General features: G+C 47.6%; 2 protein-coding genes across 4 annotated transcripts in view; both read left to right on the forward strand.

Moving 5' to 3' along the window:
- Positions 1-8,002, forward strand: part of LCK (LCK proto-oncogene, Src family tyrosine kinase) — a 27,314-nt gene extending 19,312 nt beyond the window's left edge. For all 3 annotated transcript variants that reach the window (XM_083453121.1, XM_083453120.1, XM_083453122.1), the window contains exon 13: positions 6,774-8,002. In XM_083453121.1, the coding sequence (XP_083309247.1) occupies positions 6,774-6,976 (203 nt within the window). In that variant the 3' untranslated portion in view covers positions 6,977-8,002. The remainder of the gene's footprint in view (positions 1-6,773) is intronic.
- Positions 7,193-12,737, forward strand: part of HDAC1 (histone deacetylase 1) — a 24,046-nt gene continuing 18,501 nt past the window's right edge. Inside the window, exon 1 of the mRNA XM_083453128.1 lies at positions 7,193-9,667. Coding sequence (XP_083309254.1) covers positions 9,619-9,667 — 49 coding nt within the window. The 5' untranslated portion in view covers positions 7,193-9,618. The remainder of the gene's footprint in view (positions 9,668-12,737) is intronic.

A 12,737-nucleotide genomic window follows, 5' to 3' on the forward strand; every position in this document is an offset into this window, starting at 1 on the left:
TGTGGTGTAGTCATTTGAGAACTGGACTAGGAGCCACTCAGCCATGGAGCCCACTGTGTGCTCTTGAGCCAGTCACTGTCTCTCAGCCTTACTTACCTCACAGGGTTATTGTGAGTATGAAATGGATAGGGGTAGAAGTGTGTAATCCACCTTGAGCACTTTGGAGAAAAGATGGGGTATAAATGTAATAATGAAATAAATAAATAGAACAAGCAGAAAAATAGCACCAGCTGCTGGCTGGAACTGATGGAAGTTTTCGTCCCAAACATCTGGAGGACACCAGGTTGGTGAAGGCTTGTACAGAGCTTGCAGGGCAGCAGCTGAAGAAGGAGCAAAAAGGGTTTTCTTGTGTGTGTGTTTCTTTATGCCTGATTAGCTGCTCTCCCTGTGCAAAGGTCAGAGGGAGCAGGGTTTCTGTTGAGGCAGGTGATTAGCTGTGGGAGGAGCTTATCAGAGCTTGCAGGGCAGCGGCGCGTGCAGTTTGATCCATCTTTTAGATTTAGGGGAGCTAGTCTCAAACGTTTGTTGCCGGAGACCTAGGTTTTTTTGGGGGGGGGAGTTATTTGTCCTGTCTTCACGCTTTTTATGATGGAGGACTGCTGTAGCCACCCCCAATGACACGTTCTCAGGATGGAGGGTGAGGGAACAGCTGCAGTCGCCTGCGGTTCCTGCGCAATGTTTGCCATCTTGCCAAAGGTTGCAGGCAGCTTTACCTGCAGCAATTGCATGTTGATTGCCCTCTTAGAAGACAAAGTCCAGCAACTGGAGGAACGTGTAGCTACGCTCCAAAGAATTAGAGAACTGGAGCTCTTCTTGGAAGCAACAGAGCACACCGTCTCCACCAATTGCTTTGAGGTCCTCTCCCCTAGCATGGAAGACGAAGAGCAGACTCCATTTGAGGATCTCTCCCTCATATATGAAGACGAGCAGCAAAGTCAGTCCTCAGGGAATGTGCAGGCGACCTTGGAACGGACAACTCATGGAAGAACCCCGACCAGACCTAAGAGGAGGCGTGTAGTAGTGATAGGGGATTCCCTACTGAGGGGAACAGAAGCAGTGATCTGTGGGCCTGACAAGATGTCTCGGGAAGTGTGCTGTCTCCCCGGGGCTAAGATCCAAGATGTAACTGAACGACTGCAAGGAATCATAAAACCCACTGACAAATACCCCTTCCTCTTGGTTCATGTGGGAACCAATGACACTGCAAGCAATAGCCTCCAGAAGATCAAAAGAGACTACGAGGCTCTGGGCAGGAAATTGAAGCAATTAAATGCACAAATTGTCATCTCATCTGTCCTCCCAGTTGAACGACGTGGCCCAGGGAGAGAGGGAAAAATAATGGAAGTGAACAGCTGGCTTCGCAAATGGTGTAAACAGGAACGGTTTGGATTCTTAGATCACGGACTGCAGTTTCTTGAAGATGGACTTCTGGCAAGCGATGGGTCTGCGTGCTGTTTGCTCCATTTGGTCTATGACCTAGTGGTGGGAGGAAAAAATCCTTAAATAAGAGACACGGGGGAATGATTAATGGACTTCAGTGTCTGTACACTAATGCGCAAAGCCTGGGAAATAAACAAGATGAGCTTGAGCTCTTGGTACAGCAAACTAAATATGACATAATAGGCATCACTGAAACCTGGTGGGATAAGTCCCACGATTGGAATGTAATAATGGAGGGATACAATCTATTTCAGAGAAACAGACCAGACAAGAAAGGAGGAGGAGTGGCGTTATATGTCAGGGATGTGTATACCTGTGAAGAGATCCAAGATTTAGAACCTCAAAGCCAAAGTGAGAGCATTTGGGTCAAAATTAGGGGAGAGAAGAATAACAGTGACCTTCTTGTGGGAGTTTACTATAGATCCCCAAGCCAAACAGAGGACATAGATGATACCTTCCTGGAACAGATGGCCAAGCATGCAAAAGGAAGGGAGATAGTAGTAATGGGGGACTTCAATTACCCGGATATTTGTTGGATGTCAAACTCAGCCAAGAGCATAAGGTCAAACAGATTCCTCACTGGCCTTGCAGACAACTTCATTGTCCAGAAAGTGGGAGAAGCAACAAGAGGAACAGCCATTTTAGATCTGGTCCTAACCAATGTTGATGACCTGGTTAGTGGGGTAGAAGTGGAAGGATCATTAGGCGCGAGTGATCATGCTCTTCTGAAGTTTACTATACAGCGGAAAGGAGCATACTAGGACTCAATTTATTGACTTTAAGAAAGCCGACTTCATAAAACTTAGGGAAGTGCTGGGTGAGATCCCATGGACAGTAATACTAAAAGGAAAGGGAGTTCATGATGGCGGGGTGTTTGTTAAGAGGGAGATAGTAAAAGCACAACTTCAGGCAATACCAATGAGATGGAAACATGGAAGGTGCCTAAAGAAGCCAGGGTGGCTATCTAAAGAACTTTTAACTGAGTTAGGATTAAAAAAGGATGTGTACAAAAAATGGAAAAGGGGGGAAAGCACCAAAGAGGAATTCAAACAAATAGCCAGCACGTGTAGACACAAAGTCAGAAAAGCTAAAGCACAGAATGAACTCAGGCTTGCTAGAGAGGTTAAAAGCAACAAAAAAGGCTTTTATGGGTATGTTCGTAGCAAAAGGAAGAACAAAGAAACAGTGGGGTCACTCAGAGGAGAAGATGGTGAAATGCAAACAGGGGACACAGAAAATGCCTTCTTTGCCTCAGTCTTCTCCGATAAAGAAAACAATGCCTGACCTGAAGAATTTGGAGCAAATGATTCAGCAGAGGAAACGCAGCCCAGAATAACTAAGGAGATAGTACAAGAATACTTGGCTAGTCTAGATGTATTCAAGTCTCCAGGGCCAGATGAACTGCATCCAAGAGTATTAAAAGAACTGGCAGATGTGATCTCAGAACCACTGGCAGTCATCTTTGAGAATTCGTGGAGAACAGGCGAAGTCCCGGCAGACTGGAGGAGGGCAAATGTTGTCCCTATTTTCAAAAAGGGGGAAAGAGAGGACCCAAATAATTACCGCCCAGTCAGTCTGACATCAATAGCAGGGAAGATTCTGGAGCAGATCATTAAGCAAACAGTCTGTGAGCACCTAGAAAGGAATGCTGTGATCACCAATAGTCAGCATGGATTTCTGAAAAATAAGTCATGTCAGACTAACCTGATCTCGTTTTTTGACAGAATTACAAGCCTGGTAGATGAAGGGAACGCAGTGGATGTAGCCTACCTTGATTTCAGCAAGGCATTTGACAAGGTGCCCCATGATATTCTTGTAAAGAAGCTGGTAAAATGCGGTCTTGACTATGCTACCACTTAGTGGATTTGTAACTGGCTGACTGACCAGACCCAAAGGGTGCTCATCAATGGTTCCTCTTCATCCTGGAGAAGAGTGACTAGTGGGGTGCCACAGGGTTCTGTCTTAGGCCCGGTCTTATTCAACATCTTTATAAACGACTTGGATGATGGACTCAAGGGCATCCTGATCAAATTTGCAGATGACACCAAACTGGGAGGGGTGGCTAACACCCCAGAGGACAGGATCACACTTCAAAACGACCTTGACAGATTAGAGAACTGGGCCAAAACAAACAAGATGAATTTTAACAGGGAGAAATGTAAAGTATTGCACTTGGGCAAAAAAAATGAGAGGCACAAATACAAGATGGGTGACACCTGGCTTGAGAGCAGTACATGTGAAAAGGATCTAGGAGTCTTGGTTGACCACAAACTTGACATGAGCCAACAGTGTGACGCAGCAGCTAAAAAAGCCAATGCAATTCTGGGCTGCATCAATAGGAGTATAGCATCTAGATCAAGGGAAGTAATAGTGCCACTGTATTCTGCTCTGGTCAGACCTCACCTGGAGTACTGTGTCCAGTTCTGGGCACCACAGGTCAAGAAGGACAGTGACAAACTGGAACGTGTCCAGAGGAGGGCAACCAAAATGGTCAAAGGCCTGGAAACGATGCCTTATGAGGAACGGCTAAGGGAGCTGGGCATGTTTAGCCTGGAGAAGAGGAGGTTAAGGGGTGATACGATAGCCATGTTCAAATATATAAAAGGATGTCACATAGAGGAGGGAGAAAGGTTGTTTTCTACTGCTCCAGAGAAGCGGACACAGAGCAATGGATCCAAACTACAAGAAAGAAGATTCCACCTAAACATTAGGAAGAACTTCCTGACAGTAAGAGCTGTTCGACAGTGGAATTTGCTGCCAAGGAGTGTGGTGGAATCTCCTTCTTTGGAGGTCTTTAAGCAGAGGCTTGACAACCATATGTCAGGGGTGCTCTGGTGGTGTTTCCTGCTTGGCAGGGGGTTGGACTCAATGGCCCTTGTGGTCTCTTCCAACTCTATGATTCTATGATTCTTTGAAATCTGACCAGAAGAGCAAAGTGAGCAGATGCATTGTAGATGGCTATTAATGGCTATTAACCACAGTGGCAATGCTCTGATTCCATTGTCACCTGCTTCTGGCAGAGACGCTTTGCCCTGTTGATGACTTTATTGATGGGCCCTCAACCTGTGTTTGTTTGCTGAACAACTTGGCCATTATCAGATAGGTAGGACACAGAAGCTGAGCCCAGCTATTAAGAGTGTGTCTCTCCAAGCACTGATTACATTCTAACACTTACTAAATCTAGAATTTATGGGTGCCTGACACCTACAAACTCTGGCACCCAAAACTCATAACGGTATTTTAGAATATTCCTTGGATCAAACATTTTGTTCACTTAAGCTGCGTATGCACTGCGCCTTTGAAGCACATTCCCTCCCTCAAAGAATTATGGGACTTGAAATATACTCAGAGTCGCAAAGTGATTTCATGCTCTTTATTCAGCTCATAGTGGTGAGGAGGAATGAAAGAAAGTCCCCTCAAAGTATCTGCTTTATATACATTATTTACACAATGGGCTGCACATGATTGGCTAATTCTGGAATTCTACTGTAAGCCAATCAGGTTGTGGATTCACTTATATCTGGAGCATGATTGGGTGGTTCCTGCCAACCAATCATACTGCTGCATTGTTCTAGGACCAATCAGACTGCTGCAATTTGGATCCTATTGTTCTAGGACCAATCAGACTGCTGCAGTTTGGATCCTATTTGTCAGGGGTTCAGGAGCAGAGTCACTGGAGAGGGAAGAAACAGAGAGCGAGGGGGAGGAGTCGGAAGGAAATGTCAGCGGCGACAGTAGTCCAAGATCTCTGAGTCTCTCCAGTGACTCGGAGGATTCACAGAAAGGGGCCCCCATGGTCAAGGCAAGGGGAGTGCCCAGGGGGACACCTCGGGAAGAAGGGGACTCAGAGAGTAGCAGCTGGAAATCCGGACCAGCGTCCCCCCCCAGAGAGCAGTAGGGGGGAGGAGTCTAAGGCATCGGGATCAGGGAGCGCGCAGGCAGAGGGAGAACGTGAGGCAGGAGTGGCCACACCCTCGTCAGGGAGCGAGGAAACGGTCATCCGGAAAGTAAAACGCGCGCGCGCGCCAAGTTCAAATGTACAGGAGGGCGGCAAGGTGGGCAGCCCGGGTAAGGAGCCAGGTCCTAAAGCCCGCCGAAGAGAGGGGGAGGAGTCAGAGGGGTCTAGCTCCGCGTCGGAAGAGTCCAGGAGGAATGAGACCCCGGGGGGTAGTAAGACCCAGAGGAAGAGAGAAAGAAGGAAGAGGTGGAGTAAGATTAGAGTCTTGAACTGGTGCACGGGGGGTGGAGATCCAGACAGAGCTTCGCCGGTCTAGAGTCCAGACGTAGGGCTGGGACGCTGAGACTTGTAAATGGAGACTATTCTTCAATAAAGACTTGGATACTGTACTATCGGCTAGCGTTGGTCCTTGGTGAGCTGGGACCCGGAGCCAGCCCTGACACTATTCAACTCAGTACATAACAGGACTGTAGTTTGTTAAGGGTGGCTGAGAACTGTGACAGGTAAACTACAGCGCCCAGAATTATTTGAGGGAAAGAATGTGCTTCAAATGTGCTTTGAAGGTACCACCTTAGTTTCTTTAATGCAAAATGAAGTGATGGGGCAGGTGCCTGCCTAGACAAAGTCTTCTTTGGGGCGACCGGAAATCTTTTCCATTGAGCATATACCAGCCTCAACCTAATGAGTTTGCTATGAGCTTCCTGAGTCACCAGGATGGTTAAAATATTGCACACAAAGCTTCTATGATTCCCTGTCCCACGTTTTCTCCCTTGATCCTTTTTTCGGGTGGTAGTGGTGGTGTTAACATCAAGTCTGAGGAACTCTGAAACTCAAAAGCCAATTTGCTGCTTTGCCGTGTTTTTTAGTTGGTCCTAATACAGGTGTGTAGGACGCGGGTAGCGCTGTGGGTTAAACCACAGAGCCTAGGACTTGCCGATCAGAAGGTCAGCGGTTCGAATCCCCACGACGGGGTGAGCTCCCATTGCTTGTTCCCTGCTCCTGCCAACCTAGCCGTTCGAAAGCACGCCAAAGTGCAAGTAGATAAATAGGTACCACTCCGGCGGGAAGGTAAACGGTGTTTCCGTGCACTGCTCTGGTTCGCCAGAAGCAGCTTAGTCATGCTGGCCACATGACCCGGAAGCTGTATGCCGGCTCCCTCGGCCAATAAAGCGAGATGAGCGCCACAACCCCAAAGTCGGTCACGACTGGACCTAATGGTCAGGGGTCCCTTTACCTTTAATACAGGTGTGGGGGATCTTGCTTCTTGGACTCCAGAATTGGCCTGGATGTCCTTGGGACTACCCTGTCTCCTAGTCTACCCATATATGCTTTCCCAGGCTCCTTCTAACATTAACACTTTGCATTGTGGCTGTAGGGATGAGCAACCCAGAGGTCATACAGAATTTGGAGCGAGGCTATCGGATGCCAGCACCTGAAAACTGTCCGGAAGAGCTGTACAAACTGATGCTTCAGTGCTGGAAGGAGAACCCTGAGCAGCGGCCCACATTTGAGTTCCTGAAAGGTGTCCTGGAGGACTTTTTCACTGCCACTGAAGGACAATATGAGCAGCAGGTGTGACAATGGACCTCAGAGCATCCCGAATAATACAATGCAAAATCTCCCTTCATGTTGCTCCCCTCCTCCCCCACCGAGACATTTTGTAGCAAGACGCACCTTGAAGACTTGGAGGAACCTGATGTATCCCAGACTTCAGATGAAATTACACCCTTTGAGTGAGACTTAGATGTCTTTCCTCATAATCCCTGTGGAGGAGAGATGAGGGTGGGGTGGGGCTGCAGCTATTATAGGGAAACAGTTATTGCTTATATTATTTCAGATTTTCAAGGACGGGATGGGGGGAACCTTCTAGGCTAATCCATGAAGAGCTGACTTTAAAAAGCCCTTGCATTCACTCTTTCAATAAATGCTGAACAACAACAACAAAAACCAGAGTTCAGTCCTGCATGGAAAAAAATAAGTTGTGATTCAATAATCCTAGATGCTGTGATTTATTACGATATACAGTGGTACCTTGGGTTAAGTACTTAATTTGTTCTGGAGGTCCGTTCTTAACCTGAAACTGTTCTTAACCTGAAGCACCACTTTAGCTAATGGGGCCTGCCACTGCTGCCGCTCCGCTGGAGCACGATTTCTGTTCTCATCCTGAAGCAAAGTTCTTAACCCGAGGTACTATTTCTGGGTTAGTGGAGTCTGTAACCTGAAGCGTATGTAACCTGAAGTGTATGTAACCCGAGGTACCACTGTACTCTCCAGGGCAAAGACCTCTACGTTTTTAATTTTGTATTTGTTTTGCTTATGTTATTCTGCAAAGTGCCACACATAATGATGGTGCTGTATAATTAATTAGCAAACAAAGTAAAAAAAATACAGATAATTGCGAAGGCATGCTGTCCATGCTCAGAGGCACTTGCTTCTCTGTGACTGCCATGCAGCATATTCCAGAACTGAGCACTGGCTATGATAACATGATCTGGGATTGATTCTGGGTGAGCTTAGTTCAGTCTAAGGACTCTTGCTCTGGAATGAATACATAGCAAAGATGCTCTGTTAACTGTGCAAATAAACAGCAGATTTTATTCTGAATTTTTGGCTCTTGCAGAAAACAAAAATGGTAAAGTGCTCTCTGTGTGTGTGTGTTTAGATTTGTGCTGAACTCAATTAAAGACTTGTGCAGCGCTGGGTACTGTGGTTGTCAGCCAAACCCACTCACCCTGCTCCCTTGGTTATGTGTGCAGTGCATTGACCCATGATTTGCAGGGGAGGGCAAGATTTGGAGGTCCTCATTCAGGGCAGGTGAAGCAGAGAAGGGGAAACAGGTTGGCTGAGCTGGAAAAGGAGGAGATGAGGAAAATAGAACCTTGGAGATGGGGGAGTGGGAATTTGGGGCTTTGGTGGAGAGGGAAGGAAAGTGCTATAGGTATGCTGTTTTCTCTTCCTTTGGGCCCTTCCAGACTGTTGCTATTTTTAGCTGAAATTCGATCACATACCTGCAAATTGGTGTTGTGCAATTCAAGTTGACTAGCGATCCCGCACAACAAACCTGATCCCCCAACCTGGACTTTTTTGCAATAGGAAAAATGATGGGGGGAATGCACTGGAAAGTGTTAAACAGCAATTTGCTTGGTGCATCCTTCTATAACCTCCCTGCAAACAAATCTGAATGAGTGCTCAGTCCTTGTCTAACCTCTATGCAAAGTTAGTGCAAAAGAATTGGGAGGAATGTGAAATAAACAGGTCATCTGAAAGCAGCCTTTATGTGCATGCTAAGGCTGCACTCTGGCACAGGATCATATAATTGTAGTGCTGGAAGGGACACCAAGTCCAACCTCCTGCAATGTGAATAGCATCCTGAAATGTCATGGATCCTCCATTTTGCTTTAAGATGAACACAATGCTATATTAATTTTAAAAAATATGACACAAACAAATATTTTCTTTGTAAAATATAACTTTTGAAAATTATATTGACTGATTGCTTTTAGAGATTTATATCCCAAGGTATATTTACAAATACACCTCTAAGCCATCTACAATTAAAATCTATATACTCTAAATAAAAGGCCTGGGATAATACATGTAAATTTACGGGCCTGATATATTACAAATGTTAAACTTCCAGACCTAAGCTATCTAGCAGCTCAGGTTTAGCAATCTGTCTCTTAATAAACTTTGAAGAGGGGCGGCGGGGGCATGAAACTCCGGAGTTGCACAGTGGAAGTTTGACAGGGGGGAATCTGCGCACCATTACAGGTATCACGGTGGGGGAAGCATGCGTAGCTTCCCCCGCTATGATAATGGCACACTCCAGCTTGAAATTTCACATTCTTTGTTGGGTGAGGAGGTGGGCATCTCCATTTCCTCCGCGCGGGGGGTTGGAAGAGACCGATTCACAACTACCCCCTATGTTATGTGGAAATGGTATAATCCCGTCATACGTACACCCCTTTACTTTTCCTCCTGTGGAGAAATGGTACAGTCCAAGCAACTCCTCGCCGCTCGATCTAACCTGTTCGCTCGAAACGCCCCGCCTCATCAGACTTCTCATTGGTCGCTGTTGGAACATCTCCACTTGCAATAGGCTGTGGAGATTGGAAGGGGCGGGGATGGTGCCCCCTCCCGCCGCCGCCCTCCCCCAGGCGGGCTCGGTTGCGTGGCGGGACTCGGGTCCGAGCTGAGGAGGCGACGGGAGGCGGCGGAAAATGGCGCTGACTCAGGGGACCAAGCGGAAAGTCTGCTACTACTACGACGGTGGGTCGGGGGGTTCTGGGCTCGCGGACGGGCCGGCGAGGGAGCCTCTGGACTGGGGAGGGGGCAGCGGAGGAGGAAGGCTGGCGGCGGGGTGGGGGAGGGGCAGGCTGCGTGCAGAGGGGGCTGCTCGCTATGGGGCGGGGAGGGGGCAAGTTATAGGGGGCAGGGAGGAAAGCAGGGGCGGTGCAGCCTCCTGGTTTTTTGGGAGGAAGAAGGGAGGGGATGAAGGCGGGGGTGGGAGTTGACGGGGGGCAGCGATGAAAGGAGCTAGCGAGGAGGGGAAACTTGAGTGAGGGTCTTGTAACCTGGGGGTGGGGAGGGGGGCGAGGGTCTTGGGAAGCGGGGACGGAGGGAGCCACAAGGCGGAACAGTTATGTATTCCATCCCTGCTTTTGCTCCAAAGGAGCTCCAGGCGGTGTTAACGCTCTCCTTACTGTCACAACAACCCTGCGAGGTAGGTTGGGCCGAGAATAAGGATTGACTTGGCCCAAGGTCACCCACTGGGACTCGTGCCTGGCTCTCCCCAGTCCTAGGCCAGGCCAGCTGCACCGCACCAAGAATGAGGGGGTGATGGTGGCAGCGGCTCTGGAGAAGGGGAAGGAGGGCGCCAGTGCAGACCTCTAGAGGGAAGTGGACTCTTTAGGGGCATCAAATAGCTCGCAGCGTTTGCAGAGCAGGCGTCCGAATCACTTTTTGTTCACTCCTTGTGATTTTGGGCATCCTTATGCCAACTTTACACAGTAGGCCGGCGTTGTCGGCCCCCTGGTCTTGCAGAAGGTGGGGCTGGAGGGGGCGAGATTGGGGGTGCCTTCCCTGAGGCCCAACTAGTGAGTTTGTGAGAAAGGCACTTGGGCTCCCCGACTTCTGCTCTAACAGACCCCAGCGCTGAGGAAGACTCTTGGGGGGCAAGAGCAGGGAAATGTGAGTCTTGCTCAAGGAAGTTGGGTGCACAGGTTGTGGGTGGAGTGAGGAGGAAGGAATAGTGAACAAGGTTTTTGGGAAGAGAGGAAGGGAAGGTGGGTGTTGTGGGGGCAGAGAGGATGGCTCAGGAAGAAGGAACAGTGGTGATGTCTTGGGGTACGAGTGAAGATGGGGTGAGCGAAGATTTAGGGAGCTGCAGGGAGGGCTCCAGGGAGAGAGGACTGTGGAGATGGCTTATGGAAAGGCAGTGGGCAGTGTTAGAAACAGATATGAAAGCTAGGAGCTAAATGGCACCTTAAACCTAGGTTATGGACGCAACAACGGAATGTTTAGGCGCGCTTTTTTACATCAAAAATAACAAAGCTGAAAATGAATAAACTGCAGCTAAAATAATTATGTTCATTTTTCACGTGGTCTAATTATTCCCCTGCCCACCCCCCTAATATTCTTAAGAGGGTCTCTTCTCCAGTCTTCAGAGAGTAGCTGGAAGTGGGGAGGCAGCAAAAGGTCCTTCTTTCCTTCCACTCTGCAGTTTTAATCTGAAATCTTAGGCGCAGTACTGTACCCAGAGCTCAGAAACTGCTCACGCTAATGAAATTCCTAGTTGCAAAATTTACCTAGAACAATGGGAGTTTTGAACACTGGCAGTGGGCTAATAGCAAGGAAGTTAGTCAAATAGGAAAACTGGGTGGTGGGAAACAGGGAAAACCTGAGCTAGGTAGGACAGACTTGCAAATAAGCCCAGTAGAATTATTGGTTTTCAGACATTTCCTTTAGCTTACATTCCCACACATATCTCCTTTAACTAAAAGGGGCAAAAAAGTATCATTTTCAAGTTTGCCAAAGGTTTCCTGTCCTTTGGAGGTGGTTTCACTACTGGATATTAAGTCGCTGTCTAAAAGCTTATGGGTAGGGGAAGATGTTCAGTGAGATTGGTGAAAAATTAAGAGGGGAGAATTAAGAGCTTTGCAGAGGGGGTTTTGAGGTGGGATTGGGGGAAATGAGAATTATAGTGTTGAGGTTGGTGCTTTGGGCAGGCAAGAAATGGACAGTTGGTATGGTCTGAGTTGTGGAAGAGGGGTAATTTTCAAAGCGCATTGGAAGAGGAACTGGTGACATATCAGGGTTGAGAGAAGTAGAAATCATACTGTTGATTGGGGAGGAAGCTCCTATGGAATGGACCAAGAACTGGTTACCCACTCACCACTTTTAAAAGCTCCTTCCAAACTTCAAGGCTGTTTCTCTCCCAGGGGACATTCAGGCCTTTAATTTCCTCCCCAAAGTCAGCAGCACATTATCTTGGATTTGTTGGTAGTGGTAAGAGTGCATTGTATCCTTATAGGATGTGGTGTTGTGTGTGAGTTCCCCCAGGGTGCTTTCCCAGGTGCTGGGGTATTTGCCATCGCACTCTGGCCAAACCCTACCCAGAGCAGTTTCCCTTCTACCTCCTTCTCTTGGCAGTGTTTCAGTAGGAGATCCTCCTCTTGCCTGTTCTTTTCTAGGCTTCTCTGTTTGCCACAGGCTTGGCTGTATCCACAACAGTTTGCAGCCTCTGAAGAACTCCTGTGTCCTGGTTTTTACACCAGTTTTAAGCACTTCATCTCTTTATGAAAACTGAGTTGAAGCTATTTCCTCACTTAGGACAGGGCAGATCTGGATCACTTGTTACTCCCAACAGTATTATTGACTCTTGGGGAAGATGGTTCCTGGGTGTGTGGGAAGAACCCTTCTTTGTGCAACAGTTTTGTTTTCTGGAAGTACATTGGCAAATAAAAAATGTGACTTATATTTGCATTTCCTTAAACACGTACATATGCACTTTTTGGAACCCTATTTTTTGGAAAAGAAACTGGCTTAGATAATGCAGGCTTAAAATCTGTTTTCTTTGACAAAAATGAAATGAATGCTCACGTACAGCAGCCTTCCCCCAACCTGGTGCCTGCCAGATGTGTTGGACAACAGCTTGCATCGAGTCCAAAATATCTGGAGGGGACTATGTTGAGTACCCCGATCTAGAGTTTTGCATCCTATTTTCAGTGCTGGCCAGCCACATCATGTCTCTTGAACATTCCCATGCATAGCCTAAGGGTAATGGCCTTCCCCAGTTGTTTAGTTCCAGTCTCTTGTAATCAGAGGCATGCTGCCTCCA

This window comes from Podarcis tiliguerta (assembly GCF_965153285.1).
Source record: "Podarcis tiliguerta genome assembly, chromosome: 8".
Classification (NCBI taxonomy): Eukaryota; Metazoa; Chordata; class Lepidosauria; order Squamata; family Lacertidae; genus Podarcis; species Podarcis tiliguerta.